The sequence below is a fragment of the Calonectris borealis genome, chromosome 1 (assembly GCF_964195595.1).
Source record: "Calonectris borealis chromosome 1, bCalBor7.hap1.2, whole genome shotgun sequence".
Lineage (NCBI taxonomy): Eukaryota > Metazoa > Chordata > Aves > Procellariiformes > Procellariidae > Calonectris > Calonectris borealis.
In genome coordinates this window covers 42889829-42904524 of record NC_134312.1, presented here as the reverse complement: position 1 = coordinate 42904524, position 14696 = coordinate 42889829, and the positions used below count along the sequence as shown (strand labels likewise).

General features: G+C 42.8%; 2 protein-coding genes across 11 annotated transcripts in view; both read left to right on the top strand.

Moving 5' to 3' along the window:
• The window catches only part of OSBPL8 (oxysterol binding protein like 8), a 95472-nt gene extending 88287 nt beyond the window's left edge, over positions 1 to 7185 (top strand). For all 10 annotated transcript variants that reach the window (XM_075150247.1, XM_075150257.1, XM_075150273.1 and 7 more), the window contains 4 exons: positions 1743 to 1830; positions 2234 to 2336; positions 2925 to 3030; positions 3286 to 7185. In XM_075150247.1, the coding sequence (XP_075006348.1) occupies positions 1743 to 1830; positions 2234 to 2336; positions 2925 to 3030; positions 3286 to 3421 (433 nt within the window). In that variant the 3' untranslated portion in view covers positions 3422 to 7185. The remainder of the gene's footprint in view (positions 1 to 1742; positions 1831 to 2233; positions 2337 to 2924; positions 3031 to 3285) is intronic.
• A 550-nt stretch (positions 7186 to 7735) lies between these two features.
• On the top strand, positions 7736 to 10599 carry BBS10 (Bardet-Biedl syndrome 10). The gene is made up of 2 exons (XM_075150337.1): positions 7736 to 8016; positions 8093 to 10599. The coding sequence occupies exons 1-2, from the start codon at positions 7832 to 7834 to the stop codon at positions 10035 to 10037; spliced, it is 2130 nt and encodes a 709-aa protein (XP_075006438.1). The 5' UTR covers positions 7736 to 7831; the 3' UTR covers positions 10038 to 10599.
• The last annotated feature ends 4097 nt before the right edge of the window (positions 10600 to 14696 follow it).

The following is a 14696-nucleotide window of genomic DNA, read 5'->3' as shown; positions in this document are numbered from 1 at the left end:
CAATAGCCAGCACGCTTCTATATTGTAAGGATTGTAAAGGTAAAACGTCCAAAGATGATACACTCTTGAGTTAAGTAATTCTGAAGCCACGGATCTTGGAAGTATATTCCCATGGCTAAACCTGGGAACCCTTCACCTTTCTGTAGAAGAATGGCAATATTGGGGCAGCGGCCTAAGCGTACGTATAGGGAAGAGTACAAGAATCCTGAGTACTCTTCATGTCTCTAGCAAATTTGCAACTCTGAGGTTTCCTGGAACCAAGCAGGGATTCTGTGTATTTAGCAACTCTGAATAGATTTCTTTTCCATGAATTTCTTTGGTTTCCTCTTAAGTTTGTGCAGACTGTTACCACCCAAAACATCCTGCAACAGGGAATTCCGCAACTAGACTAAATGTGAAACACCCTCTCCTGGTTGAACCTTCTAGTGCTGTTGATGCCTCTTCCTGTTGGAAGAGTTGTGAATAGTCCAGCTGAATTGACTGCCCATGCTGTCGAACCCTGTGTAAAACCATCAGGAAAAATTCTGCACTTTAAATCTGTCAGACTATCCCCTGCAGCTTTAAGACCTACCTTGTTAATCTGTTATTTCTTGTCTCCTTGATGCCTTGTGGTTCAAGGATGTGCCATGGAAATTTTGCTATGTGCTAGAAAGCAGTCTGCGCTGTCAGCAGTCCCTGGAAGAAACTTCTGTCTCCCTTTACGCAATAATGCCGGCTCGCTACCTGGTCCATGTAGAGAGCACTCTTTTACGCTTACTGTGAAAGCTGTAGCATTTGTAAAAGTTTCTGGATTATGGATTTAGGCATCTGTATTACAGATACAAAAGACCTTTGGGAGAGCAATGCCTTGTTCTTACCCAGTTACCTTAGATGACATTTGATTCAAGTCAGGTTAAGCTAAGATGTAAATGCAGGTCTATGTTCACAACACCTGAAACAGCTACAACCGTTTTAAAAGGCATACAGGAGGAGATGAAAGGAAATCCATGCTTAATCTGCGCTCACTAAAGCTATGCATCAGAACAATCTTCATGCAGCTGACTTGCAGTTTCTATCCTGAAAAGGCTGTAATCAGTGGGGATGGCGGTTTTTGCCTTTGGCTGCTTGTTGTTCTCCAGTGAGCTATGTATCTTTTGCTTGATTGATTTTTTTTTTTTTTTTTTTTAAATTCTATATCAACCTGAACTTGGAAAAGCACTCGTAAAAAATCAGAACAAGCAAACTGTGCATAGCTCATTAGTGCCTCTTGAAACCAGTTTTGATTACTATTAGCTACTTCGGGATGAAAGCAGGTTTGAGGTGACTGATTCTTAACCTCTTCTTCTTAGGCATCTCTTAAAAGAAAAAACAAATAACAGTCCTAAATAATTTTAAAAATCCCCTAATTTCCCTGTAGTTTTAGAGTAATAACTGTACATTAAGCAGAAAACCTCTCCATGTTTGACAAATACATATCTCTAGCCAGATAATTTCATAATTACAATAGCTTGTTGGTTAATACAATAGCTTGTACTCTTACAGCTGGCTGAGGGTTTGACCTGGAAGTGAAATTTATTTTTGGCTCTCTTGGCCCTTCAGTCTAGAACTGGTCTATAGGTGGAAGATAGGATCACTTATTCCATGTCTGACTTCTATATAGGGAGAGAGAGCTTTAACCTGTTCATAGCAAATAGTTTCTGAGCAGGGAAATACTTCTGATTTAAATCGCTGTGGTATTAATCAATTATATTCACTTTGTCTAGTACCAGACCATGGGACCCTTTGAATGATATGATCCAGTTTGAAAAAGATGGCACCATCCAAACGAAAGTTCGACATCGCACGCCAATGGTATGTTCCAGTTCTGTTAGCAGATGCAGCAAGATCCAGGGACTTTTACATATTGCGTTATGTGTATAAAGGTCATCAAAGCATTGGGAGCGATGGGAAATACTATTGTTATCCTACAAAAATGTAGTTTACCCAGTCCGTAGTCTTTCACTTCTGTGTTGCGTCCTAAGCAGTAGAGATGACTTGATTGGATAGGAATATAAAATATGCAAACTTGAACTCAAGAGTTTAATGTATATTTTCCCTTAAATGGGAAGATGCAGAAACTTCAGACTGCTTATACATCAAAAATTTTAACTTGGACTTCTATTAGATACTGTGCTTTTAACTATTACTGTCAGAATGTGCTGCTTTGCTACAGTTCTGGTTCTCTGGAAATAATTCGTAAGTTTATCAATTGTAGGTTAATGTTCCAAAAATCAAACGAAAGCCAGCCGGTCAGAAGAAAGGGGAGTGTGGTTTCTCATCCCCGGAACCTGATAACCAGGATTCCTCTGGGAGCGAAGGTAGGAAAAGATACATTTGCATACAGAAATAATAAATTCGACAGTGAAACAGAGTTCTGTAGTCACACATACTCTTCTTATCTCAATGTTTGTATTATGAAATAATGCATGCTTTAGATCACAGTTTTATCCAACGGGAAGCACATTCTGGAAAAACAAAAGAAGCAAAATGGATTATGCTTTTAATTGCAAACTTTCCTGTCCTTTTAAACATCAGTATGTAGCGTAGGCAGGCTTAAGTGCTGCACATAGGAAAAAATTGTGTTTGTAAACTCTTTTCTTTCTTAAAACAAGATGAATCATTTTAATTTGTAGATCAGTATGTTGCTAGAAGGCAGATTTTTGTTGTTGAGAATGCTTGCAGAAATTAAACATACAGTGAGTGTTTTAAGATACTTCAAGTGCTTACCCTGCTGTCCTTTTGTGCTATAGGTGACTCTGAAATAAAACTTTAGTTTTCAATAGAAGCTTAGTTAGGAAACTTTCTCCTCATTTTTGCAGCTGGTTGAGTTTGTCATTAGTACTTCGTTCCTTTTTTGACTTAGCAGTCACTTCTGTGAATTACATCTGGCTTTTGTATCTTTCTAGCGCAACTTCTGAAGCATAATACAAGAATAAGGAAAAAAGGGGCAGACCTTGGTGAACTGCAGAGTGCCATTGAATCTATAAAGGAAACACAAGAAGACATTAAGAGGTAGTACTATTTAAAATGCTTTAAAATGGTTTTAGAGAATACTAATTTTCTGGCTTTTTTTCCTTGGAGGCTGGTATGTATCTTTCTGCTTTACAGCCCTGATGTCTCTAAACTACCCTTCTTCCCAAATGTTGATTGCTCAATGATGTTTAATGATTTTCCTCAAAAACTGTCTTCTGTAGGGAGCCCTAACATATTAGAAAATGCCAAATTGTCTAGATTGTAATTTACAGGATATTATTTTCTATCTTACAGAGACATTATGGCTCTACGAAATAGAGTCACTTCTAATTCACCACCTGTGGACTACCATTTCTTGCAGTTTAAGCACTATGTCTTCATTTTACTCGTGGTTCTGCTGCAGCTTATCATTAATTTCTTGTTCAAATAGGAAGTGTGAACAAAGGCCTTTCTGAACTGGAATGATCGAACTGTTACTGGGGACCATATTTTAGGTTGGACTTTAAATGATGCAATATTATCTAAAAGAGGCCTGTAGCAACACCTTACAGAACTTTGCCTCAGCGTCCATGGTTCAGAATCATACTCCTGCCTACCCAGTTGAAGTAAGAATTGTGTAAGTGCCAGTACACTCTTGCTCCTGGTGTGTGCCTCTGTCTCGCAGACATACGACATCAGCCTTGTGTTTTATATTATGTCATATGCTGTACTGATGAACCTTCACCACAGAACAGATGAAGTAAAAATTCAGAGGTCAGACCCTGTAGGTAGGATGTGATTCCTGTAACGACAGAATGATAGACGAGCATACTTTGTTACATTTAAACTTACCATTTTTGTAACAAAGGAACTTTCGAAGTAGCCAACAGTTTTTGTAAATGACGTTGGGTGTTTGGAAGTAAACTTTTGTTTAAGGTCAAACAAACAAATTATTATACAAAGATCATGAGTGTTAGGAACTGGCAAGTAAAAAGCTGAAGTCTTCGGGAATTCTGCAATGTAATGTCCTTGATTTGTTTTGGAAGTATGACAGTTTTTATCCTGAATTACTGTAGTGGCTTGTAAGCCAGCTGTTTTATTTTTATAGTTTTCAAACTTCAGATTCTTCATAAAAACATTCCTGCATCTACTGTACAGAGCACATTTTTAACAGTACAGCACCAAGGATGGTACTGTCTTGGTCCACTCTGTCTCATGAATTGCAAATGTCAAGGATTTATGTCATGTTTTTAAGACTTGATAAATCTACAGCTTTGAATTTACATTTGTGTGTGGCCATGTCATCGTAAGCAGACAGACTGCTGATGCCAGGACTCTTTCTTATTTTTGAAACAAGATGTGAAGATGCAAAGGTGTGCTTAGTATGTAGCTTTTGTTGAACCTCCCAAAAGGCAGACGATGTAGAACAGAATTCAGGCACCGTCATGAGTTCACTTGCAAATGAAAACATGTGTGTTTACAAGGGGAAGGTCTTCAGAAATTGTGGGATGGCTAACAACATACATATCAAAACAAATGAGAGTGAAACCCTAAGTCTTTGTTAAATTCCTCCTTGCTGCAGTATATACTACCTAACAGAACACACAGATGCACCTATTCATTATGCTGTAGCCATACAAATTAATGTGAAGCTTAAGTTTCAATTTAAAACCAGGGTTTCTAACATTTTTATTTGAAGAAATATATGCATGCATAGAACTTGTAAAATTTGAGAAAAAAAATTTAGTGCCAGTGTTTATCTGGTGAATTCCTTATGCCAGTCAAGCGTACCAAGTCCAGAAGGGACTATAGTACTGTAAAGGTACTCTCAGTAACCCAGATGAGACAACAGGAGGATGTGCGGCACAATGCAAAGGGCAACCGAGTTTGTTTTCAGAGGATCCTCTCAGAAATCAAATCCATCCCGGGCAGTGGAACAGTTCAAAGATCACTTTTGGCTTTTTGCCATGGCCTGGTTATCCCTCAGCCTTGGGCAGCCTCCCTGACTCTCCAGGTGATCTACCTTTCTGTTCTGCATCAGTCTCACCCCGTATTTAGTGAAAATACTATTTACTTGTTGTTTGTCAGTCTAGCTCATATATTCCTGTGGCTGACATCTTCACACACTTCCCCTTCTGTTTTACCTTTCCCCTTCTTTGGGCCTCAGCTATGTAAAAGTTTATTGCTTAAGCAGTCAACTTCAGATTATTTCTTCCAGCTTCATATTAGCATAGTTTGGTCTTGAATCATTTTCTGGAATGCAGAGTCACCTTAACCAGAGTGATCTTGTATACATGGGCAAGACCAAACTTGATTGGACGTCTGTTACATTGGACATCTACAGCTGATGAGGTGAAATTTGTGAATATAGAAAGTCCCTCACTGTTTAAAAAAAAAATTTTTTAAATTCCCTAAGTTAAGTCACTAAACAGAAACGGAAATTGTTAGCCATGTATAAAATGGCATAAAGAAAGCAGAATATAATAGCACTAATTAAATGTTCTCAGCCTGGAATTTGGCCATTCATTATCGCATTCAGATGTCAAAGCTTCACCTGTCTTAAGATCCATTACAAGCCTTTAAGCATGCTCTGTACATGGCAGTAATACAAGAGGAAATGGGTGAGAATTTGGGCGATAACTTCAATCCCCTAAAATAATACTCTGCTAAATTTATGGTGCTGAAACTCTTGACTGATAGTTACAAGCTTTTATCTCCCTTGTAAATAGAAATGTCCTTTTGCCCTTTCATGTTGATTTTTTTAATCACTTCTATTCAAGAGCAGTTAATAACACAGTCTGCGTGTATTTTTACACGGACTGCATGGTAGGAAGTGTGGATTTGACCCAGCCAGCTGGGTGGCAGCGCAGTGTTGGACAATGTCGGATTAAACAGATACTCCCTATCTGAAATTCATGCTCAGCTCAAGATAAGTAAAAGACTTGAACAGAGCGAGACAAAATGCCTGTGTTTATTTTCCTTTTCAACTTATTTTTTAGAGTTTAATTCTCTTATAAAAGTGGTTTTAGTGATGGTCCAGGAAGGTAAAAGATATTATGATGAAACTTTTTGAAAAGTAAAACTGCAGACTTCTCCCTGACTGTATGATAAGATAAATTCTAAAAAGTACATCGAAAACCTAGTAATTCCTATTTTGCTAGGTTTTGTATAATGTTCCCTCATGTGAATAGAACAAAGAAATTTCTTGCCTGATTTTTACAGTACAGCTCGTCATAGGTGTGTATGGAGCCTTTTCTTTAGCGCATCACCATTGTCCTGTTTAACCATGATGTGTTGCTGATCTTGAATGTTACGTACTTAAGACTGAGCTCTGCACATAATTATAAAAATTGATTGTACCGTTTGCAGATGTTTGAGGGCTGTGGCCTCCTACTAGTTTTTAAAATTTAAAACGGCACTTGTTTTCACATTTGACTTACAAATCTTGTTTGTTTTTTTTCTTGTACAGGAAATATTTTCAGAATTTGTTACCATGTGGTTTTGTTGTTTTGGTTTTGTTTTTTCAAATGCACTCTAAGCCTTTAATTTGCCATTTAGGTACAGATTGCCTAGTTAGGTACAGATGACCTAAGGTAAGAAAAAGTAAATATGCCATGTGAAATGTAGCAAGTATCAGTTTCAGCAGTAGATGATGTTTCTTGCATTTCACATGTTGATTCCTTTTAAATAGTTGACATGACTTGATGAGGGTATAGCCTGGTTGTTCCTCCCCCCCCAATTAAATCTCATAAATTATTTGAAAGGGTGTCCCATAAAATGTAGTGATGGTGGTTTCTTCCTTTTTGTTCGCTGCCCTCCTGTGCCTTTGGGAATTTTTTTTTTTTTTTTTTTGCTAGACTGGTGTTTGTGAAACAGACTTTGGATTCAATGTTTCATGTAGTTTCTTAAAGGATGCTACTTCACTACTGTTTGTGTAAATAACATATAACAAGGATTCCATACATCTGTAAGTTTTAATTATTGTTATTTCAAGGGTATCCTCAAATCACAGAAAACTTAGCAGATATTCAAGTACTGTAAACAGTGCCTTCTTGTTGGGTTTCTTGCTGTTACGAGACATGTAAAGCAGATTTGTCAAGTTTGTGCCATATGTAACATCTGACCTTTTGTGAGGGCTTTTGTGTTTGAGAACTAACTTTCCTGCTTCGTCAGACTCTGGGGGAAAAAAATCAACTATTAAAACACATTAAATTATTCCCTCTTCTGGCTGGTGAGCCACGAGTGGAGGATTTCTGGTGTTGGACACAACGAAGCTGCAATACTTTGTTTGTGGTATTACAGAAACAGCCGTAACAGAACAGCCACCTGCCAGGCGGATTATTTCGGCTTTTGATCCGTCACGTAGCGGTAATGCAGGGCGGCGACGCGGGCGGGCTCCTGGCTGCCGCGCCTCCTCCGCGGGCTGTCCCCGTCTCCCGCGCCCTGCCCAGGCCTTTCGTCTGACCAAGCTGGAACTCGAGTCTCCGCCACACGGCGCCCGTCTCTGCGGATTTGTTTCTGCTCGCTCGCCGCCGTTCCGCGCTGTCCGCCACCCGGCCTCACCCTTTGTTGAAGGGATTTGAACTGTTACCGGCCGGCGGCAGCGGGCTGCCACTGGGCCGGGGCCGGCCCTTCCGCACTGCCGCCGCACGCAATAAAGACGTGCGGCAGCTCCGCGCCGCTCCCCCGGCCCGGGCCCGCCCCCGTTCCCCCGGCCCGGCTCACGGCCTCCCCTCACGGCGCGGCGGCAGCCCGCGCGCATGCGCCCCCCCTCAGCCATTGGTGCGGGTTGCGTGCGCAAGCTGCAGCTCCGCCCCTGCGCGCGGCTCGCGGGCGGGAGGTGCGGGGCGCGGCGGCGGGCATGGCGTGGCGGCCGGAGCCGGGGCGGCTGGCGCAGGAGGCGGCGGCGCTGGCGGGCGCGGTGCGCGGCGCCCTGGGGCCGCGGGGCGGGCGGGCGCTGGTGGTGCGGTCCACCGGCGAGGCGCTGCTCACGCGGGACGGGCGGCGCCTGCTGGAGGCGCTCAGCCTGGAGCCGCCGACGGCCAGGTACCGCGGCGGGGGCGGGCCGGGGGGGCCGGGCCGGGCGGGGCGCGGTGCCGCCTAACCGCCCGTCTGCCCGCAGGATGATGGCGGCCTGCGCCTGCAGCCACGGCGCCGCGACGGGGGACGGCGCCAAGACGTTCGTGATGCTGCTGGCCGGCGTGCTGGGCGGCCTGCGGGCGGCAGGCGGCGGCCTGCGGCGGGCGCTGCGGGCCTTCGAGGCGCAGGTGCTGGAGCGGGCCGTGGCGCAGGGCCTGCGGCGGCACCTTCTGTCGGCTCTCCCCGGGCCGCCGGCGGAGGCGGGCGCCCTGGAGGCGCTGCTGGAGGCCTACCTGGGCGGCCGGCTGGGGCCGGGGGAGCGGCGGCGCCTGGCGCGGCTCTGCGGCGAGTACTGCCGCCGCTGCGCCCCGGCCGCCGCCCCCGCCCCGCAGGTGCTGCGCCTCCTCGGCCGCCGCTTCGCCGAGCTGCACGCCGCCGTGGCCGGCCTGCCCGTGGCCAGCTCCAGGGTCCTGCCCGGGCTCATCCTCCGCAGGGACTTCGCGGCCTACTGCCCGGCGGGCGGCGACCTGCGGGCCGTGCTCGTCACCGAGCCCCTCCGGCCCGCCCTCGCTGGCCCCGGCGCCGAGTTTGTTGTCGACTCCGAGGGCCAGTACCAGGCCTCCCTGCGCTGGATCTCGAGGAGGACAGAAGCCTTAATGAAACACTTGCAGAGCAACAAGGTTAAACTGTTGCTGTCGAGCGTGAAGCAAGAGGAAGTGGTTATCTACTATGCGAAATTATACGGTGTATCTGTGGTAGAGTGCTTGTCGTCAGAAGAAATGGCCCTTATCTGTGAAATCACAGGAGTCTCGCCTTACGCATCTTTTGGTGATGACATACACAGAGAAATCACTGAAACCGCAGTGGCAACGTTTTGCCAGCCCTTGCTGCTCGGCTCAAAGAGATGTGTTCACGTTGGCTTCACCAGCGTGTGTGCCTTTCAGCCCCATTGCCTAATTCTTTGTGGGCCGGTCGATGCTGTTAATGAGCAACATGCTGCTGCTTTACAAGGGGCATTTACAATGCTGCAGCAGCTATTTAAAGGAGTTGATCAGAGGGTGGAATGGAAAGCAGAAGGTGAGAGCCAGAATGAAGCCACAGGTGTTTGTGGCTGGCATTCTTCAGCTACTCAGAAGCAAATTGTAACAGAAAATATTTTTTGTAACAGTAATCAGGTTTCTGAACAACAGCTGACACACAGGGAGGGGACAGAGATGCAAATTGTAGACTCTGACTTGCAGGGAAGTGAAAATCCGGCATGTGTGCAAACAAACTTGCAAATACCCTCAAATCCCATCTCGCACATCAAAGAATTCGACGTTGCCACTGAAGGAGATGGCTCTTCGAGAGACGTACAGAAACTGCATGCAAAATGCAAGCATGCGGGTGACGTGCACGAGAACTATAAAAGTGATTTACTTGTGGACAATCAAAAGAATTACAGCAGTGCTGTATCAGCAGCACATCATGCTGATACAGTCACTGCGTGTGAACGCCTAGATGTTGGCAAACATCTAGAGAAAACAAGTTGCAGTATAGTTCCATTTAAACATGGAAAGAGTTGTGCAAGTATTGCACAGGATTATTCCAACTCCCTCATAGAAGCAGGATCAGTTTTGCCAGTAGGAGGTTACTTTGAAATCTTGTTACATTATTATATTCGGTACTATGCAAAACAGTTTCATCAGTCGGAGGTAACTGTCATATCTAATGTAGTTGCTGATGCTTTGCTAAGTATTCCGAAGTCCTTATGCAGCACAACAGAACAAAACAGCTTTACCAAGTTCTATCTCAAAGCCATAAATGCACTCAAAAAAAATCAGCCACTGCCTGTGAACGAGAAAGGCTTAGAATTGGTGTATTGCAAATACCAGTTAGTCATTTCAGTTCTTCATTGTGTTACAGAGCTCCTCTCCATAGATTTAATAATCGGCGTTAAGCGGCCACTGCAAAAAATTGAGGATAATGACTCAGAAGATGAATTCTGAAATCATTAATAAAGAATGTTTTGATTATGTGTTTTCCTGTGTCTTCTTGTCAAATGGACATGTCTCAAAATTCAGTGCTAGAGACTGAAAGACATCTTTTTAGGCCCAGAGACCTAATGTGCTTCTTTCCTCTTGGAAGAAAAGGAAGAAAAAAGCTGACCAGCTGAGATGGGTGGAAAACTGGGTTATGAACAGCACAAACTTGGAAGTTTCAAACATGAGAAAGTGTAGCTGATTTCCACTGCAGAAGATCCACAATGCCTTTTCCATCCACATGCAGAGGATCCTGTGTACGTTCTAGCCAAGGGTGAACTTTTTTTGGAGGTTTGAGTATTTATGCAAGTTAGATGTGATTAGTTTTCCTGGCACGTTAAAAGTTGCCAGTCTGACATGAGCCACTGACCTTGCAAGTTGTAAGCAAGGGGTTTTTTTAGCCTTCATAATAGGCTGGATTGAATGTTACTTTAAATAAAAATATTTTTGTATATACTGTGGTTTTGAATATAATGGGAAAAATATAACTGTTGTTAGCCTGTTTAGCAGGCAGCGGTAGGCTGCTGCAGTACATCCCAATGAAGAATTTTCTCGTCTGGTAGGAGATGCAGCATTTTTGTCTTCCATTGAGTTTACTTCAGTCAAACTAGTAGAATTAAGAATAATTTCATATCGTGACTGGCTGGCATGTGCTCTGGCAAATTAGTTACGTGACATAGTACAACTATTAATTTTAACTATCCTGGGTTGAGTTGTGGTGCTACTATAAAAGGCTGTGTAATCATGGGAAAAGTTTACACAGGCAATAATGCAGTTTTGTGTGAAAAACCTGAGACAATGTTTCAGTTCAGACTTCGATCATTTGGGATTTTATTCTGGGTTTTGTTTGTTTGTTTGTTTTTTATTCTTTTTTCCCCCACAGGATTTTCACCCTAATACTATTTGCTTTAAGCTCAGTATCACTGAGATGTCAATATACCTCCTTTTCTGCTGTGTCTTAAAAACTGGTTTGGTGTGGGAGGTTTTGGGTAACTGAACAGCTGCAGCTGATAACGGTATCACATTGGTTCTCTGTGCCATTGCCAGTATTGCAAAACACTTAGAATAACTAGGGTTTTTTTTTAATCTGCTATTAAATAAAATTTGGTGAGGGTATTTAAAGTCATAGGCACAAATCACATTTATCTGCTGACATGATTGCAACAGGAAATCAGATTTTTTTTCCCATTAATTTATGTGGTTGCTTTCCTTTTTTCAGTTTCTTTGGAAGAGTCTACCAAAGCTGTTGCAGGTGTTTTGGCAGCAATGCTCTGTTTGACTACAACTTTCTGTTGAAAGTTTATATATATTCTTGGTAATATAAAATGCTGTAATAATTTTTTTTTTTCCTGACTAATACACTGTTACAGACATCTGCATATGAAAAACAGTGAAACTCAGTGTTCACTAGAGCGATTTCTTTAATGAAGGACTAGGGACAGTAATTCTTTTTTTTAGAATCATTTTTGGTGGGTGCAGAGGTGGGGGAGAATTAAACACACAGAAGAAGAAAATCACATTCTTCCTGTTACCACATGCTTTCGGCAGCTGCTTCATGTGACAGGTCCAGTAAGAGCAAAGAGAAATCTCTGTTGTGGAAGAGCTGGTGTTTCGGAGCTGCGAGCCCTGCTTGCCCGGACGGCCTCGGGGCCTCTTGGGAGCCTCCATCAGCCCTGGCGCTTCAGCAGGCACTTGGGTTCTGTATTTTAACTTTGTAATGAGCTGCCGAGACAGTTTTGCTCTTGCACGAGTTTCTGCATACTCTGTTCAAACTGCTGACCGGCTTGCTGGCCAGAGATTAATGATTTGCTTCATGGTAGTCTAACAACTGCGGCGCAGAGTGCGTGAAGCCTGGCAGCAGTGGGGGTTGTCTGCAGAAGCTGCTTTTGTATTCTGAAGCTAGGTGTCCCCTAAATACAGGTAAAATAAAGAGAATACTGTATCATTTCATGTTATTTTATACTATTTGCACATCTGCACACTCAGATTTACTGCAGCTTCTTGAAAAAGGTTAAAACAAAAATAATTTGTTATGTGAATGGCCTTCTGGCTGTTTCTCAGTGTCATCACTGAGAAGAAATTCCAAAAATTTTATGATATACAAAACTCTTGTTTTGGTATGCCAGAGATACAAGGGAGAATTTTAAAATTACAATTACATAAAGCTTTTTTTTGACCTGTTTCTGGTGAAACTTCTTGAGCCTGAAGGCTCATTGAGTCAGGTGCTATATTTCATTGACTTCTCTGTCCTTTTATATTTTGTGAATGATCAGCTTTCCCTTTTGAATTACTGATTACCTGGTTTTTGTGGAGAGCTGAGAACATGGCACGCCTTTCCCTTGGAGAGGAATGTCCCTTCTCTGTCCTGGACTGCTGGGGTGGTGCTTGTTCAGGACATGGCTGTTTGGTTTCCAGTCCTGGAGCCTAAGCGCATTACGAGATGTGCACTGGCTCAAGGGAAAAAAAAGCATTAACTTAGTCTTTGGGGAGAAGAGCAGATTTACTTCTGGATTCAGCTCTTTCTTATCTTTAAGAGTCTTCTCCAGTAATTAGCCTGGAAGTGTAATCATGACCTAATCTTAGAAAATACTTTGGGATCACTGCTGTCCGATCTACTCTTTAAGAGAAAGGCTGTTTGTGGCCCTGAGAAGCGGCGGCAGTCTGCGTTCCGGGCTGCGGCTGCGGCTCGGGCGCTGTCCGTGCCGTTTCTCCTCTGCTGATGTTTCTGACCCGATTGCAGAGGCTGTGCTTACCCGGTCACCTTACTGGGGCTGTTACTGCTCGTTGGTACCCAAGCCTTAGGTACGCAATGTTTCATGACGTCTTGTAGCTATCACAAATTTTAAAGCTATATATAAACGTTGCTTGCCCTTTGACAGGTGGCATGGGGACGGTTCTTGACATAGTGGCAGGGACAAAGGGGTTATCTGGGACAGCTTGGAAGAATATGTTTACTCAGTCAAAACCACAGGGAGTGGTATGTTTGGGCATGCACTAAGGTTGTAAAAGCCTATGGGTTTTTCTTCTTGCACTGTTTCCCAGAGATTATTTCTATTTTGTGCTATTATTCTATTATTTTTCTATTTCTAAATATGGATTGGCCTCCACACAAAGTGAAAGTCAGGTGCACGTGCGCATGTGTGTGGACTCGGGTCCAAACTTGAAATATAATGTAAAGTACAAGGATACTGGTGGTAATAGCCTCAAATTAAAAGAATGGTTTTAGAAAAATCTTGATGTTTAACTCTCCTTTCTGCAGCTCTTAGCAAACCTATATTCTGCCTCACGTGAAATTCATATTTTAAAGGCGCTCGCCCCAGCCGCAAGGAGTGTCGGTGTATTTTAAGCAAGGTAATCCCATTTGTCAGGTAGCAGATTTAATACATAGGCAGGTAGTTTCTTTTTTTTAATTTAAAAAAACCCAGGTTTTAAGATGCATGTATAGTAATGTGTTGTGAGACTAGATGGAAGCTGCATCCTGCACACAGCTCTTGAGAATGGGAATAATCTATTTACACGACAAGGACACACATTTTTGTTTGTTGATTTGGGCAGGGGTCGAGTCTCAGCAGACTTTGGCCGGTGCTGGGACCGCACCAAGACAGCCTCCGCTCCCCAGCGCTCCTCCGGCTGCCTTTCCCCGTTGCCTCACCCCGGTGGCTCAGCACTTTCCTCGGGCCCTTCTCATTGATCTCCGGTGACATCAGCTCCCCATTTACCAAATGGGTATTGCTTGACTTCTTTAGTGGAAGTTACGCAACCGAAATATGGCCTTATATTTTCATCCATGCTTAGCTGATTACTGACCTTTAGCCTTTTTGGCAGCTATACAGAGAGTATCGCTAATAGGAACCAGTCGCAACGAAGAATATTATTCTGTTGTGTCACAAATCACACGCGACTGAATCACATTTGCAAGAGGGAGTAGGGGAATGCAATATTTTGTTTAGGAGCATAACTGTATATTGGCATAACTCTGGTAATTTTATATTGTTTCTATTGTTATCTTTATAACAGTCATCTTCCAGAGTCCACAGGTGGGTGATTAATCATACCACATGAGAAGATTAAGGAAAATTAAATTTTTCACTTGCATATATCTCCTGGACTTCACTAGAATTGTGTTCATTTGAGCCTGTACTTAATTTGCTTTTTGTTATGTAACAAATCTGCTATTAGCAGTACAGACTTCCATTTTTGATCACTAAATTTATTTCTATGCTTGTTTAGGTTACCTGTCCACTTGTGTCTTTTTTGGCGAGGTTCTTTTAAATCTCATGTTAAGAGAGAAACTATTTCAGTGTTCAGTTGCAAAAATCTCATTAGTTTAATTATCTTGAAATCTTAAGAAACTTTTTTTTTTGTCACCAGTAAAACCAAAGATTAAATACTTGCTTTATTTACTATGCTATTTATCGCATTATTACTATTAAGACTGAACAAATCAAGAGAGTAATGTCTGAGTTTATAAACAGTAGCTTTGGAAATTTGTTGGCTGTAATTAACATAATTATAATTTTGCAGTAGCATTTTGTGTAAGGCATCATTTGTGTTCTGTTAATCATAGAATAGAATTATAGAATCGTTTAGGTTGGAAAAGACCTTTAAGATCATCAAGCCGAACCA

Bases quoted from the DNA above. Each gene is read 5' to 3' on its own strand.
- BBS10 (XM_075150337.1), top strand. From the start codon at position 7,832: ATGGCGTGGCGGCCGGAGCCGGGGCGGCTGGCGCAGGAGGCGGCGGCG. The intron at 8,017-8,092 runs GTACCGCGGCGG...GTCTGCCCGCAG, and splicing joins CTGGAGCCGCCGACGGCCAG to GATGATGGCGGCCTGCGCCT.